This window comes from Salmo salar, chromosome ssa17, assembly GCF_905237065.1.
Source record: "Salmo salar chromosome ssa17, Ssal_v3.1, whole genome shotgun sequence".
NCBI lineage: Eukaryota > Metazoa > Chordata > Actinopteri > Salmoniformes > Salmonidae > Salmo > Salmo salar.
Genome location: NC_059458.1, coordinates 23,217,501 through 23,230,912, shown reverse-complemented (window position 1 = coordinate 23,230,912; position 13,412 = coordinate 23,217,501). Strand labels below are relative to the sequence as shown.

The window sequence follows — 13,412 nt, the reverse complement described above, 5'->3', positions numbered from 1 at the left end:
GAAATCTAAACCACTTCGACATTAAATTTATAACAGTCAAGGGGGGAAAAAATAAGTCAAGCAGAAAAATCATGTGACAAATGAATTGAATCCAATAAAATGTCACCAGTACAGAGATATAACATCATTACTATAAAACAATTATGTTGAAATAAAAGCTCTTAAAACAAAAAATGTAAAAATGGTTCACGACAAAAACATCTTAGGGCAGGGTCTAAAATCATCAACAACTCTGTTTCAGCAAAATCCATCTCATTATGAAATATACAGGAATTTTACATATACAAGAACTCCATTTCCCATCAGTAATTGGGTTGTAGTCCAGAGGACAGGGGGTTAGTAAAACTACAATTGCCAGCATACCTGGAGTTTGTGGACAGGCTATTCAGACAAATATGGGCAGTAAGTATACGGCAGTGTAGGAATGGTACGGTCCACTAAAGGCATGTTGGCCCTAGGCTGTGTCCCAAATGGCACCCTATTTCCAATATAGTGCTCTACTTTATTGGGCTCTGGTCAAAAGCATTTCACTATAAAGAGAAAAGGGTGCAATTTGGGACGTAGCCTAGCAGTGCTCTCTGGGCAGTCTGATAGAGGCAGGGTGAGTTGCTCTCAGGACTTCCATGTGTAGGAGTAGTTGTTCAAATGGTGCTGTCGGAGGGGAGACTTTCCCAAGGTAGAGGGCTCCTGGAGCTGCTGGATGGTGCTGGGATGAAGACCACATCCATCCAGCTCTACAGCCTGCTCAGCCTGGGAGAGGGAGAGAGGCAGGGAGGAAGAGAGGAGAGGGGAAGAGAAGGATATATACAAACAAGTACAAAGGATTTTTTATTATGATTTAACTTTGAATTGCGGAGATGAAATGACGAGGCTTTATACCAGTCCGTTACAGTGGTGTCGTGACTTGGATAACAGTTGAGCTGTGTGTGTGTGTGTGTTCGGTACGGTGGTGGGTTTGTGTGTGTGTGTGTGTGACTGACCTATTCCCTGGTGGTGGTGTGTGTGTTGAGGACAGCGGTGGGTTCGTGTGTGTAGAGTGCGGTGCTGAAGCATCCTCTCTGAGCAGGCCGAAGCATGCGGGTCAGGGCGTGGAGAGAATGAGGCATTATGGGTCCCGTCACCTCTAGACTGCACACGTCCTGGTAACCAGCACGCACCTGGGTCTTCACGTTCACACTGTGCGCCCAACAATTAGACACAAGGCAACATGCTTATAATTTCTGTTACACACAGCAACGTTTTTTATGAAACTTTCCATTTCTAGTTTTTGATATTTCCATTTCTAGTTTTTGTTATTTCCATTCATAAATTGAAAATTGAAATGTGGGAGGTAAGGCTCCTCAGATGGTTTCAGTCTACAGCAGTGTGTCTCACCTTGAGTGTAGCGTAGCTCCTCTGAAGGCTGTAGGGGCCAGTAGGGTGGGGGGCAGGCCTGCCTGTGATCCAGCCCCTGCCACCAGGCTCTTACAGTTGATGAGGAAGTTGATGAGAGTGAAGGTGTGCGTTCCCGACACACACACTACAGACTCTGGCTTGTGGTCTAAACACACAGAGTTGCGCTCTTTGTGCAGTTTGATGGAGATGTTGTCTGGTTTCTTAATCTTATCCTGCACTCCCATCTCCGTCAGCCAGGAAAACCCACCATCGTCATCATCATCGTCTTCCTTGTCACTGGCTTCAGACTGTGTCTCCTCCTCCTCTCCATCTGTCTCCTGGTTGTGTGCGGTTGATCCCTGCTCCTTGCTCTTCCTCCTCTCTTCCAGCAGGGGGAGTGTGAACTCAATACCTACAACAACAGGTATTTGACAGAAAATGTTTTACTATCAAGATTAGAATAACCATATATAAATGTTTAATAACAAACTTCTACATGATATATTGTTGAGTGACTTCCTGTATTTATACTAATGTTTATTCTAAATGTTTATTCTATTAGATTTGTTTACTGCTTACTGTTGTCACATTATCGAGAGGGAACCTGCAGGTCAGCGTTTCGTTGGACTGTAAACACCATGTGTGTATCCTGTGCATATGACATAATAAACTTGAAGGATATACTGTATCTTGTAGCTCACGTCAGCCTTCATGGCCTCTCTCAGCCCCCTGGTGGTTGGGGTGAGTAGTGCAGTGATACTGCTGTTCCCTGCCAGTCCTGAGGCTCTGAAAAGAGCAGTGAACTGGTAGGAACACACATAGAAATATGGACATAGTCTGGCCTTCAATAGACTGTACAGGGAGGACAGACTCACTGACCTGGGAGAGGGAGAGAGAGAGAGGAGAGGGGGAGAAGGGAGAGAGAGGGGAGAGAGGAGTTGAGTTTAAGATCATTTAAAGCTTTTGAAATAATACAGACAATATATTTGTGTTGCTAGTAAAGCTCCTCAGGTACCAGTACTCCTTTGCCTTGGGGTTTCCATTGGTGTGTCTGTGTGTGTAACATGCATAACAGTACCTGTATACTCTGTGGTATAGTAGTGTATTGTCCTCTACAGTGCTGGGTAAGACCCTGGGCCTCCTCTGTAGCTCTGGGCTGTACAGCCCAGGAGAAGGGGAGCAGGGAGGTGAAAAGGAGACATCTTCAGGCTCCAGTCTGCAGGGTACTCCACACACGCAGGGGGCGCTATGGAGGTTACTGCACCAGCCTGGGGACTCTGACACACACAAGGTAAAATGTTGACTCACAAAATACCAAAACAACCCCTAACGTTAGTCTGTAGTCATGAATAGTTGAATGGGATGGAATAAAAGCCTGCACACCAGCTACTCCACAGCCTGTCTATAATGTAGATAGCTATGATTGTAACAGCCTTTTGGTAGCTCTCCAAGAATGGAGTTGGAGACATGTCCATAAGGAGTAAGAGAAGCGAGAAATTAATAGAACTCACCTTCAGTATGGGTGTTCTCTCCTCCTGGAACAAATCCTCATCTTCAAACAGTGAGTCGTCTTCAGACAGAGAAGTTGGTTTCTGTTGTTAGAGAGAAAGGAGGGAAAGATCAGAACAAAAACAGCGGTGTGAAATCAACATGAGGTGCGATGCTTTGACAGAAAGCAATTTGACAACTGTACAGTAGCTGGCTAAGACTGCATTAACTAACCAACTGTCATGTGTCAGTTGGCTAGATACTGTAGTTTGCTGGAAAATAATACAAGTCTGCTAGCGTTAGGTACAGTAGCAAGCTACAGTGTTTATAACTTTATTATTGTTGTTGTGCAATGTATTAACGTGTGCCACTATCATACCTTGCCGGGCACGTCTTTGCTTAGTTCTTCTGCCTGGAGAAGTCGTTCACTAAATGGCAGCGTTCTTGTTGACTTCTCTCCCTCCACTCCTGCAGAGCCGTCCGGCTTCACAGAATCCGAAGAGTCGGCGTCGTCATCATCAGTGTAAATGAAGACTTTCTTCTTCGCTGGGCTGTTGAAGGTGTTCTCGATGCTAGCAAATGGGTCTCACCGCTTCACTCCCCCTCCAGAGCGACCCTGGTCGAACAGCGGATATAGAGGCACCCTCACACGGGCTGGAAATCGCGCCTCGGCCGCCAGAACTGACACCCTCGCTGCGGGCTCTCTTCCTCCGCATTCGCAGGATTTCAGCTGGTCTTTTGAAACTAGTTGAATAACCAGCTTGTTGTGACATTTTGTAAGGATAATGGGGGGGGAAAGTTTGGTCCGAAAACAACAAGAAGAAAGCCGTTTTAAATAGCTGATACGCCTTTGTGTTGTTGTTCCTTGAATTTACTTCGACACAAAACAAATTTAGCGCGCGACGTACGTGGAACGTCAGAGTCCCGCTAAAACGTCAGGGGAGGAGTTTTGGTACGTCAGCGCGCATCGAGTCAAACAGCAATTCAGATACCTTGGCGCCATCTTCTGGCTAGAATTATAACTGCAAGACCAATTTTGCAATCGCATAAAGCCACTGATTCTCTAAATCTGCCGGGAAAACAAATCACTATAATTTATGTTTCTTCAGACATTAAAGTTATATCCTATATCCTGTTATGCTTCATTAATTATTACAACATCTATATCCATCTATTACATATATTACATATATCACATCTAATGTGTATGTAATTTTCAATACCTGTTTTCATTTCTTGATTTTATCATCTGCATTATGTCCGAGCAACAATCAGCAGTCCCCTCGACCCCCTCTCTCCCTCTTGTCAAAGTGATTAATAGTATGTATGCTAATTCTTGTTAGCGATCATTTCTCAGCGTTTATCATTACTGTTGGTGATCAATCACGTTCATAGCTGAACCGAACCCAGTGAAACTGTCCGTCAGTGATTCTAACGGTTTTCAGGGATTAGCGAATTTGTCAATCGATTATTTGGGCTGTCATTTGGGCGGAAAGACAGTACTTTTGCTGTCTCAAAAGTATCCCAAGGTTAGTAGGATTAATTGATTGTTTTGGGCCTTGAACATCAACACACAGACATCAACATATGTTTGTTTCTGTGTTCTGTCCTGCCATGACTAACAGCAAAGCTAACATTTTCCAGGTTATTCCTTGGGATTGAGTATGTCACGCTCATAGGCTACCAATATCAACGGGGATACACTAGTTTAATGCGTTTCCCACGTTCCCGATGGGGGTGGGTGTTCCCCTGTTCCCCTCAACGGTTCCTCTGGCTTGTAGGCTACGCCTATTGGAAAAATGACCCTATATCAACATGGACTATAATAAGGGTTTAGTGCACCTGTAATTGTATACAGGTCTTTTTCACTGACCTGGACATGTGCGAGCATTGTCAAACAAACCAGGGGTGTAATCATTAGTCTAAACAGTTTCAAAACGTTTAGCAAATGTATTTCCGTTGCTTCCGTTTAATAAACGGTTTGCCACAGAATCGGCTGATTGAATACACCCCTGGTGAAACTTCAAACAAAGCAACGGAAAGTATGCGTCCCTGATGATAAAGTTGCGACTACAATTTATTCACCGATCAACACTTCCTCAAAGGAAGATCAACGTGACATGGATTGCATGGCAGCCATACGTAGATCAAGTTTGGCCTGTTTCTCATAAGACCACCACAAAGTCTGTGGACCTCATTAGGAGACGCTATTCACAACGCTTTCTCATTGAATGTTGATTTATGATAAGGTTCCCCTAACCAAGTTATGAGGAACAGACCTATTTGTCTGTGGATTCTTTGTTGCATGTCAAAGCAGATGATTCAGTTGGTTTATAGGTAGGCCTACTTGCAGTTGCAACACAAGATGAACTCCTTGGTTTTGGATAATAAATATCATAGGCTATATTATAGACTGACTGTGAATAGTGGTGTATTATAGTATCATAGACTGTGTTTCTGTGTCTCTCCCACCCCACTGCCCTCTTCTCCTGGAGACTGCGTGGTTTTATGGGCCTTGGCCTGAGTCCTGGAGAAGGATTATAACACAGACCTAACAGCCACGCTCTGTGTACCCACTGTCTGGACAGGTTCGCCTTTATTTAGCTATCCGTGTGTCATTTTGTGTGTGCGTCTGTGGGTTATTTAGCCCCAGAGAGAGAGAGAGAGAGAGAGAGAGAGAGAGAGAGAGAGAGAGAGAGAAAAGGTGGCCATATCTGTGTGTGTTTACAGTACATTTAAGAAGTCTTTGTGAGTGTCTATGTATGCGCCCATATCAGTGTGTATTTTAGTGAAGTGTGAGTTTGTCTTTCTGGAAACGTAGGGTGGCAGAGAGGGCAGGCCAGGGCTTGTCTGGTTGCCTGTGTAAATTCTTCCAGGGTCAGGAATAGCATAAGGCTGTGTGTGTGTGCTTAGGAAGGGGGTGAATGTTGGCACAGATTCCAGTGCCAACAAGTCCCTTTCCCTTCAGCCCAATATGAGAGAGGGAAAGGGAGGGAAAGGGAGGGAAAGGGAGAGAAAGGGAGGGAAAGGGAGGGAAAGGGAGAGAAAGGGAGGGAAAGGGAGAGAAAGGGAGAGAAAGGGAGGGAAAGGGAGGGAAAGGGAGAGAAAGGGAGAGAAAGGGAGGGAAAGGGAGAGAAAGGGAGAGAAAGGGAGGGAAAGGGAGGGAAAGGGAGAGAAAGGGAGGGAAACGGAGAGAAAGGGAGAGAAAGGGAGAGAAAGGGAGGGAAAGGGAGAGAAAGGGAGAGAAAGGGAGAGAAAGGGAGAGAAAGGGAGGGAAAGGGAGAGAAAGGGAGGGAAAGGGAGAGAAAGGGAGAGAAAGGGAGAGAAAGGGAGGGAAAGGGAGAGAAAGGGAGAGAAAGGGAGGGAAAGGGAGGGAAAGGGAGAGAAAGGGAGGGAAACGGAGGGAGAGAGATTGAGACAGAGAGTGGGAGAAAGAGATTTAGAGAAAATACAAAAAGACTGGTTTTATTTTCTTTACAACAATATTTATATTCATAAAGTAAAACAAAATGTGAGAAAAGGCGTATTTGATGTTGCTGTGACGTACCTGTGTGGGAGGCAATGATGTCATCAAACATGGACAAAGTCGTCATTTACATTTAAAGACTATTTACAAATATGAGGTGAATCATGTGGCAATGTAGGCCTTATCTGTTCCTTCCTTCCTTCCTTCACACACACACACACACACACAGACAGACAGACAGACAGACAGACAGACAGACAGACAGACAGACAGACAGACAGACAGACAGACAGACAGGCAGACAGACAGACAGACAGACAGACAGACAGACAGACAGACACACACCGTACAACCAAAAAGGTATTGTAAGATAATAAATTAAGGAATCATAAAGCAAACGACCTGTTACAGTTTGGTGTGGCAGTACAATGTCCATAAGCACTGAACTGGGTACAGCATTCCCTGTAAATTCCTACCCTTAACCATTGTGAATCGACTAACAGTGCTGATTGTAGATCAGTGCAGACAATATCACGGCCATAAACCAATACAAACATGACAGAACAGACACAGATCTTGGCTGGCCATCATTTACATTAACAGCACTCTCTCCATTTTGAACGAGGGGAGAGGGGGATAAGGGAGGAGAGGGGGCGGAAGTACAAGGGGAGGTGGGATAGGAAGGGAGTGCCTGTGGCACACACAAAAATCGCCCATTGTATTTTTGGCCACTAGTAATTCATAATACCAACAACAATCATAACCATGGCAAACAATCCTTTTATAAAACAAAGCTGAATTATTTTCAGTTCAGTGCTGCTGCATGCTCCTCGGTGTAAAATGGCACCCTGTTTCTGTTCCTTCCTCAATTTGTTCCTTGATCATTCTAATGATCCAATAGGAACGCTCCGTGAAAGCCCCTTCTCCACTCCAATTAGCCAGCAAGTCTGTCAATCATTTGTCAAACCCGCTGCTGTGCTCAATATGGCCGCCATACGGCCTCGGGTACCATATTGGTAGGGGAGCTACTGTGACTTCCCTCCGCTTCCACCCCCACCCCTTCGCTCTGATTTGGCAGAGACGGGTGCAGGAGGGAGGAGCCTGTGGATGCGTTGGTGCAGGGAGGGAATATCCTCGGAGGAGACCGCTCCCCGCCTCCCCCCGCCATCATGGAGAATTGGTAGGACCCAGCGGCCGTGCTATAATACAGGTGGTAGGGAGAGGAACCGGCCTGGAACGGTCCACCTTGGCCCTGGGGGGCGTTTGTGGGGTAGGGCGGGGGGAGGTAGGTGTGGTAGCGCCCAGCAGGGGTGGTTGCCATGGTGAGTCCGATGGCGCCGTTGGATACAGGGGTAGGGGTGTATGTGAAGGCCCCAGTAGGGTAGTGCATGCGCGGGTCAGGGTAGCGGCTGTCAGGGAGCGAGGCCAGGGAGGAGAACGGGCGATCCAGGGACATACGGGGGTCGCTGAAGGCTGTGAGGTCAGGTCCTGTAGGGGGAGAGGTCAGGGGTTAGAGGTTAGAGTGGAAGCAGGAAGTGAATGAGAGAGACCGATGACTGTCAGAGAACACTACGGGTCAGTCGGCAGTGGGTGAATGAGTGTTTGTGTGTTACCTGAGAGGCGGCTGGACAGATCACTGAGGGAGGAGCGGCTGGGTGAGATGGGCGTGGTTGAGTGGACGGTGGGTGTGGTTATCTGACCCAGGTAGGGGTAGGACTGCTCATAGGACCACGACGGAGATGTCTGCATCTGCCTAGAGTCTGAGAGATTAGAATAGAAAATATACTTTATTCATTCATTTCATTACAATGGAAATATGTCTTCTGCCTATCCCACAGACACACACGTTGAGAGAGGGTTACACACACACACACACACACACACACACACTCGCCGGAGGTTGTTTCACACCAGCATCTGCTGAACAGGTAGAAACTGAAACATTACAGATGTATATACTGGATGTGATTGAATAGAGATGTGAGTGAAGTAGTTTTATGTGAGTGTGTAAAACTCTCAACACCTTCACTCACTACACCTTCACTCACTACACCTTTACTCACTACATCACTAACTACACCTTCACTCACTACACATTTACTCATTACACCTTTACTCACTATATCACTCACTACACCTTCACCCACTACATCACTCACTACACCTTCACTCACTACACCTTCACCCACTACATCACTCACTACACCTTCACCCACTACATCACTCACTACACCTTTACTCATTACACCTTTACCCACTACATCACTCACTACACCTTCACCCACTACACCTTTACTCATTACACCTTTACCCACTACATCACTCACTACACCTTCACCCACTACATCACTCACTACACCTTTACCCACTACATCACTCACTACACCTTCACCCACTACATCACTCACTACACCTTCACCCACTATATCACTCACTACACCTTCACCCACTACATCACTCACTATACCTTCACCCACTATATCACTCACTACACCTTTACCCACTACATCACTCACTACACCTTCACCCACTACATCCCTCACTACACCTTTACCCACTACATCACTCACTACACCTTTACTCACTACACCTTTACCCACTACATCACTCACTACACCTTTACCCACTACATCACTCACTACACCTTTACCCACTACATCACTCACTACACCTTCACCCACTATATCACTCACTACACCTTCACCCACTACATCACTCACTATACCTTCACCCACTATATCACTCACTACACCTTTACCCACTACATCACTCACTACACCTTCACCCACTACATCACTCACTACACCTTCACCCACTATATCACTCACTACACCTTCACCCACTATATCACTCACTACACCTTCACCCACTATATCACTCACTACATCTTTACTCACTATACCTTTACCCACTACATCACTCACTACACCTTTACCCACTACATCACTCACTACACCTTTACCCACTACATCACTCACTACACCTTCACCCACTACATCACTCACTACACCTTCACTCATTACACTTTTACCCACTACATCACTCACTACACCTTCACTCACTACACCTTTACTCATTACACCTTTACCCACTACATCACTCACTACACCTTCACCCACTACATCACTCACTACACCTTTACCCACTACATCACTCACTACACCTTCACCCACTACATCACTCACTACACCTTTACCCACTACATCACTCACTACACCTTTACCCACTACATCACTCACTACACCTTTACTCACTATACCTTTACCCACTATATCACTCACTACACCTTTACCCACTACATCACTCACTACACCTTCACCCACTACATCACTCACTACACCTTCACCCACTATATCACTCACTACACCTTCACCCACTATATCACTCACTACACCTTCACCCACTATATCACTCACTACACCTTTACTCACTATACCTTTACCCACTACATCACTCACTACACCTTTACCCACTACATCACTCACTACACCTTTACCCACTACATCACTCACTACACCTTCACCCACTACATCACTCACTACACCTTCACCCACTATATCACTCACTACACCTTTACTCACTACACCTTCACCCACTACGTCACTCACTACACCTTTACGCACTACATCACTCACTACGCCTTCACTCACAACACCACTCACTACATCACTCACTACACCATCATTTACTACACCTTCACTCAGTACACCTTCACTCACTACACCATCACTCAGTACACCTTCACTCAATACACCTTCACTCACTACACCATCACTCACTATACCATCTCACTACACGATCACTCACTACACCACCACTCACTACACTAGACCATCACTCACTACACCACTCACTCACTACCCCACTCACTACACCATCACTCACTACACCACTCACTACACCTTCACTCACTACACCTTCACTCACTACACCATGACTCACTACACCATCACTCACTACACCTGGGCTGAGCTGGGAGGCAGAGAATAGAGAAGGAGTAAATAGTAAAACATCCAAGACATGATGATGGACAAAAGGATAAAGAGAGAGATGGAGTGAGTGGGAAGAGTGGAGGAGAGAGGAAGAGGGAATAAAGAAGAGAAAGATGGAGAGAGAGATGGTCAGATGGAGACAGAGAGGAGAGGAAGTGATTAGCCCAGTGAGGGGGCGTAGGAAGGGGGGGTGTGTGTGTGTGTGTGTGTGTGTGTGTGTGTGTGTGTGTGTGTGTGTGTGTGTGTGTGTGTGTGTGTGTGTGCTCTTAGGCAGCCGGTTCTTTTCCCTGTGGTCCAATAAATGCCAGTGATCGCCCGCAGACTCGCGGACAAGAGTGTGTACGTGTATGTGTATGTATGTGTGTTTGTCCCTCACATACTCTGCAGACAGAGAGGGGAAGCAAATTGCACACAGCAGCCAAGACGTCAATGGCCTTTTTAAGTGCAGCCAGCTCCCCCAAGAACAAAACACTGAGGCCTAGGCCCAGTGCCAAGACCCCCTCCTTTCTTGGCTCCCCTCCCCAGGCTTCGGAGCTCTGATCTGGGGCAGGAGTCACACATGGCTGGGTGGGTGGCTGGAGGCGGGCCTGTGTATCCGGGGCTGCTGCTGCTGCGGTTCATTCATTTTTACTGCATTCCCACACACATGTAGACATATGCACAGTCACTCGCCTACACACATACGGTAAGCTTTACACACACACACACACACACACACACACACACACACACACACACACACACACACACACACACACACACACACACAGACTGAAAAATGAATCATGATTTTACTCTCTCTCTTGCTCTCTATCACTGTCTCTTGTTCTATAGTTTTACAAAGATACCGAGAGCGTCCCATTTGGACTAATCTCTCGTGGACAGATGCTCATCTTTCAGATGTCATTTCGGAATGGGAGGGGACATTTGGCTGATAGGCCCGAAGGCGACAGAGTTTCCGTCTTGGGGGTGGAGACTTCTCTAGTCTCGTTAGTTCATTTTCTATGTGTCCCCCCAGAACTTAATTAGAGCATCTGACGCAATAGCGTTTTATTTCTGGGTGTCCAAGATTACATTTGGACAGATAGGACGAATGGAATCGGTCAGGTGGCCTCAGCTGGCACACACTGGATGGAGAGAACACACTCCTACACACACACACACACACATACCCACCCACCCACCCACTCACTGACACACACAAAGCCCATAGCCTCAGGACAGACCCCACACTGACTGCATGCCAACCCACTCTGGTTGGCACGCCACATACTGACAACCAGACTGGACACACACACACACACACACACACACACACACACACACACACACACACACACACACACACACACACACACACACACACACACACACACACACACACACACACACACACACACACACACAGTCTTGTACAGCTAACCTTGTGGGGACACAAGGCACACACAAGGCACACACAGCTGCCTCTGACACACACATACACCCAGCCCATGGCCCCAGCTGCCTCAGATTTTCACAGATATGAAAAGAGAAGTAGGAGGGAAAGAGAGAGAGAAAGAGGGAGGGAAAGACAGAGAGGGAGGGAGGGAAAGAGAGAGGTCTTGAATGACTTAATAACGGTTTCCTCTGGCAGTGCTCCTGTTGCTATTTTTGTGGCGTCAGGATCAGAGAGACACACCGGACAGGAAGAACTGGGGCCTTTCCCTCTCTTTCTGACTCCCCTCCTTCTATCCATCCATCCTTATCCCTCTGTTTCTCTCTCGCATCTCATGTATCTTTTGGGGTATTACATCTCTCTTCATCTTTCCATCTCTCTTTACCTCCCTCCTCTTTCTCCATCTCTCCATACACCCATCTCTGATTCCATCTCCATCTCTCCATCATTTGTTGACATCACTTTTGGAGACATAGCTAATTCCTGTCAATGTCAATATTTTGCTGGTCTCTTACGTGTAATGTGAATGACTCCCTTATATAGTGTATTGCACAGGAGGCTGGTGGCACCTTAATTGGGGAGAACGGGCTCGTGGTTCCAGTTCCAGCCATTATTATGAGCCGTCCTCCCCTCGGCAGCCCCCACTGGAGTATTGCGTGTTTAGATTTTAAATGAGGGGTTTTTCACACACTTCTACTTCCTGTCAGCTGACTCTCACTTCCTCCTCTCCTCCCTGGCCTGCTTCCTCACTACAACTGTCTACATATACTGGCCAACACACACACACACAGACACACACACACAACACATCTGGAGAAGAGGAACAGAAACTGCGGGCGTGTGTGTCAGAGGCTCTAGTGCCACACGTTAACCGCAACAGGATTGGCTAAAACCACTAAAAAGGAAGTACTGGTCTTTCCAAACCCAGAGTTAAAGAAAACACAGCTTAGAGAAATATACACAGAACAATATGTGAAAAACAAATTGATTGGGCCTCTTCTCTCCTGCTCTCTTACACATTGTTTGAGTGTTGTTTGCTACGTATGTGGAGGCATATGCAGTGATTTCACTGTGTGATGACCGTTAGCATGTAGCCTGTGCACCATGGGTGTATGTGGTACCGTGAGAGAAGACTCACCTGGTATCTGTGTGTGGTGTGTGGGGTTGCTGAACTGGGCCGGGTTCAGGGCGGGCCGGGGATTGGGAGTGGGGGCGTGGTGGTGATGATGGTGAGGGGGCGTGACCCTCATGGTGCTCCGCCTTAGCTGCTCCAGCTCACTCAGACGCTCGGAGAAGGCCAATGCTCCAGTCTTCACATCCTCCAGCTTCTGTCTGTGGCCTACACACACACAGGCAGAAACGCACACACTCTCCATCAATCAATCAATCAATCTCTCAGTCTGTCTGCCTGCCTGTCTGCCTGTCTGTCTGTCTGTCTGTCTGTCTGTCTGTCTGTCTGTCTGTCTGTCTGTCTGTCTGTCTGTCTGTCTGTCTGTCTGTCTGTCTGTCTGTCTGTCTGTCTGTCTGTCTGCCTGTCTGTCTGTCTGCCTGTCTGTCTGTCTGCCTGTCTGTCTGCCTGTCTGTCTGCCTGTCTGTCTGCCTGTCTGTCTGTCTGTCTGTCTGTCTGTCTGTCTGTCTGTCTGTCTGTCTGTCTGTC

The 13,412-nt window shown here is 46.9% G+C and overlaps 2 protein-coding genes and 1 long non-coding RNA gene across 7 annotated transcripts in view; 1 reads left to right on the top strand and 2 right to left on the bottom strand.

Annotated features, from left to right (window-relative positions):
* Nucleotides 1-10: 10 nt before the first annotated feature.
* Nucleotides 11-1,817, bottom strand: LOC106575593 (protein downstream neighbor of son homolog; the record flags this gene model as incomplete). Its single annotated transcript, XM_045699066.1, is given in 3 exon segments — nt 11-750; nt 981-1,176; nt 1,375-1,817. Coding segments are annotated over 3 exon segments (777 nt in total), but the record flags the coding sequence as incomplete, so codon positions are not given.
* Nucleotides 1,818-2,717: 900 nt separating this feature from the next.
* LOC123728176 (uncharacterized) lies at nt 2,718-3,652 on the top strand. Its single transcript, XR_006760026.1, has 2 exons — nt 2,718-2,935; nt 3,337-3,652. It is a non-coding gene; the product is annotated as an uncharacterized lncRNA (long non-coding RNA).
* Nucleotides 3,653-6,306: 2,654 nt separating this feature from the next.
* Nucleotides 6,307-13,412, bottom strand: part of LOC106575592 (runt-related transcription factor 1) — a 44,776-nt gene continuing 37,670 nt past the window's right edge. For all 5 annotated transcript variants that reach the window (XM_045699063.1, XM_045699062.1, XM_045699064.1 and 2 more), the window contains 3 exons: nt 12,894-13,094; nt 7,942-8,088; nt 6,307-7,816 (listed from right to left, as the gene is read on the bottom strand). In XM_045699063.1, the coding sequence (XP_045555019.1) occupies nt 7,308-7,816; nt 7,942-8,088; nt 12,894-13,094 (857 nt within the window). In that variant the 3' untranslated portion in view covers nt 6,307-7,307. The remainder of the gene's footprint in view (nt 7,817-7,941; nt 8,089-12,893; nt 13,095-13,412) is intronic.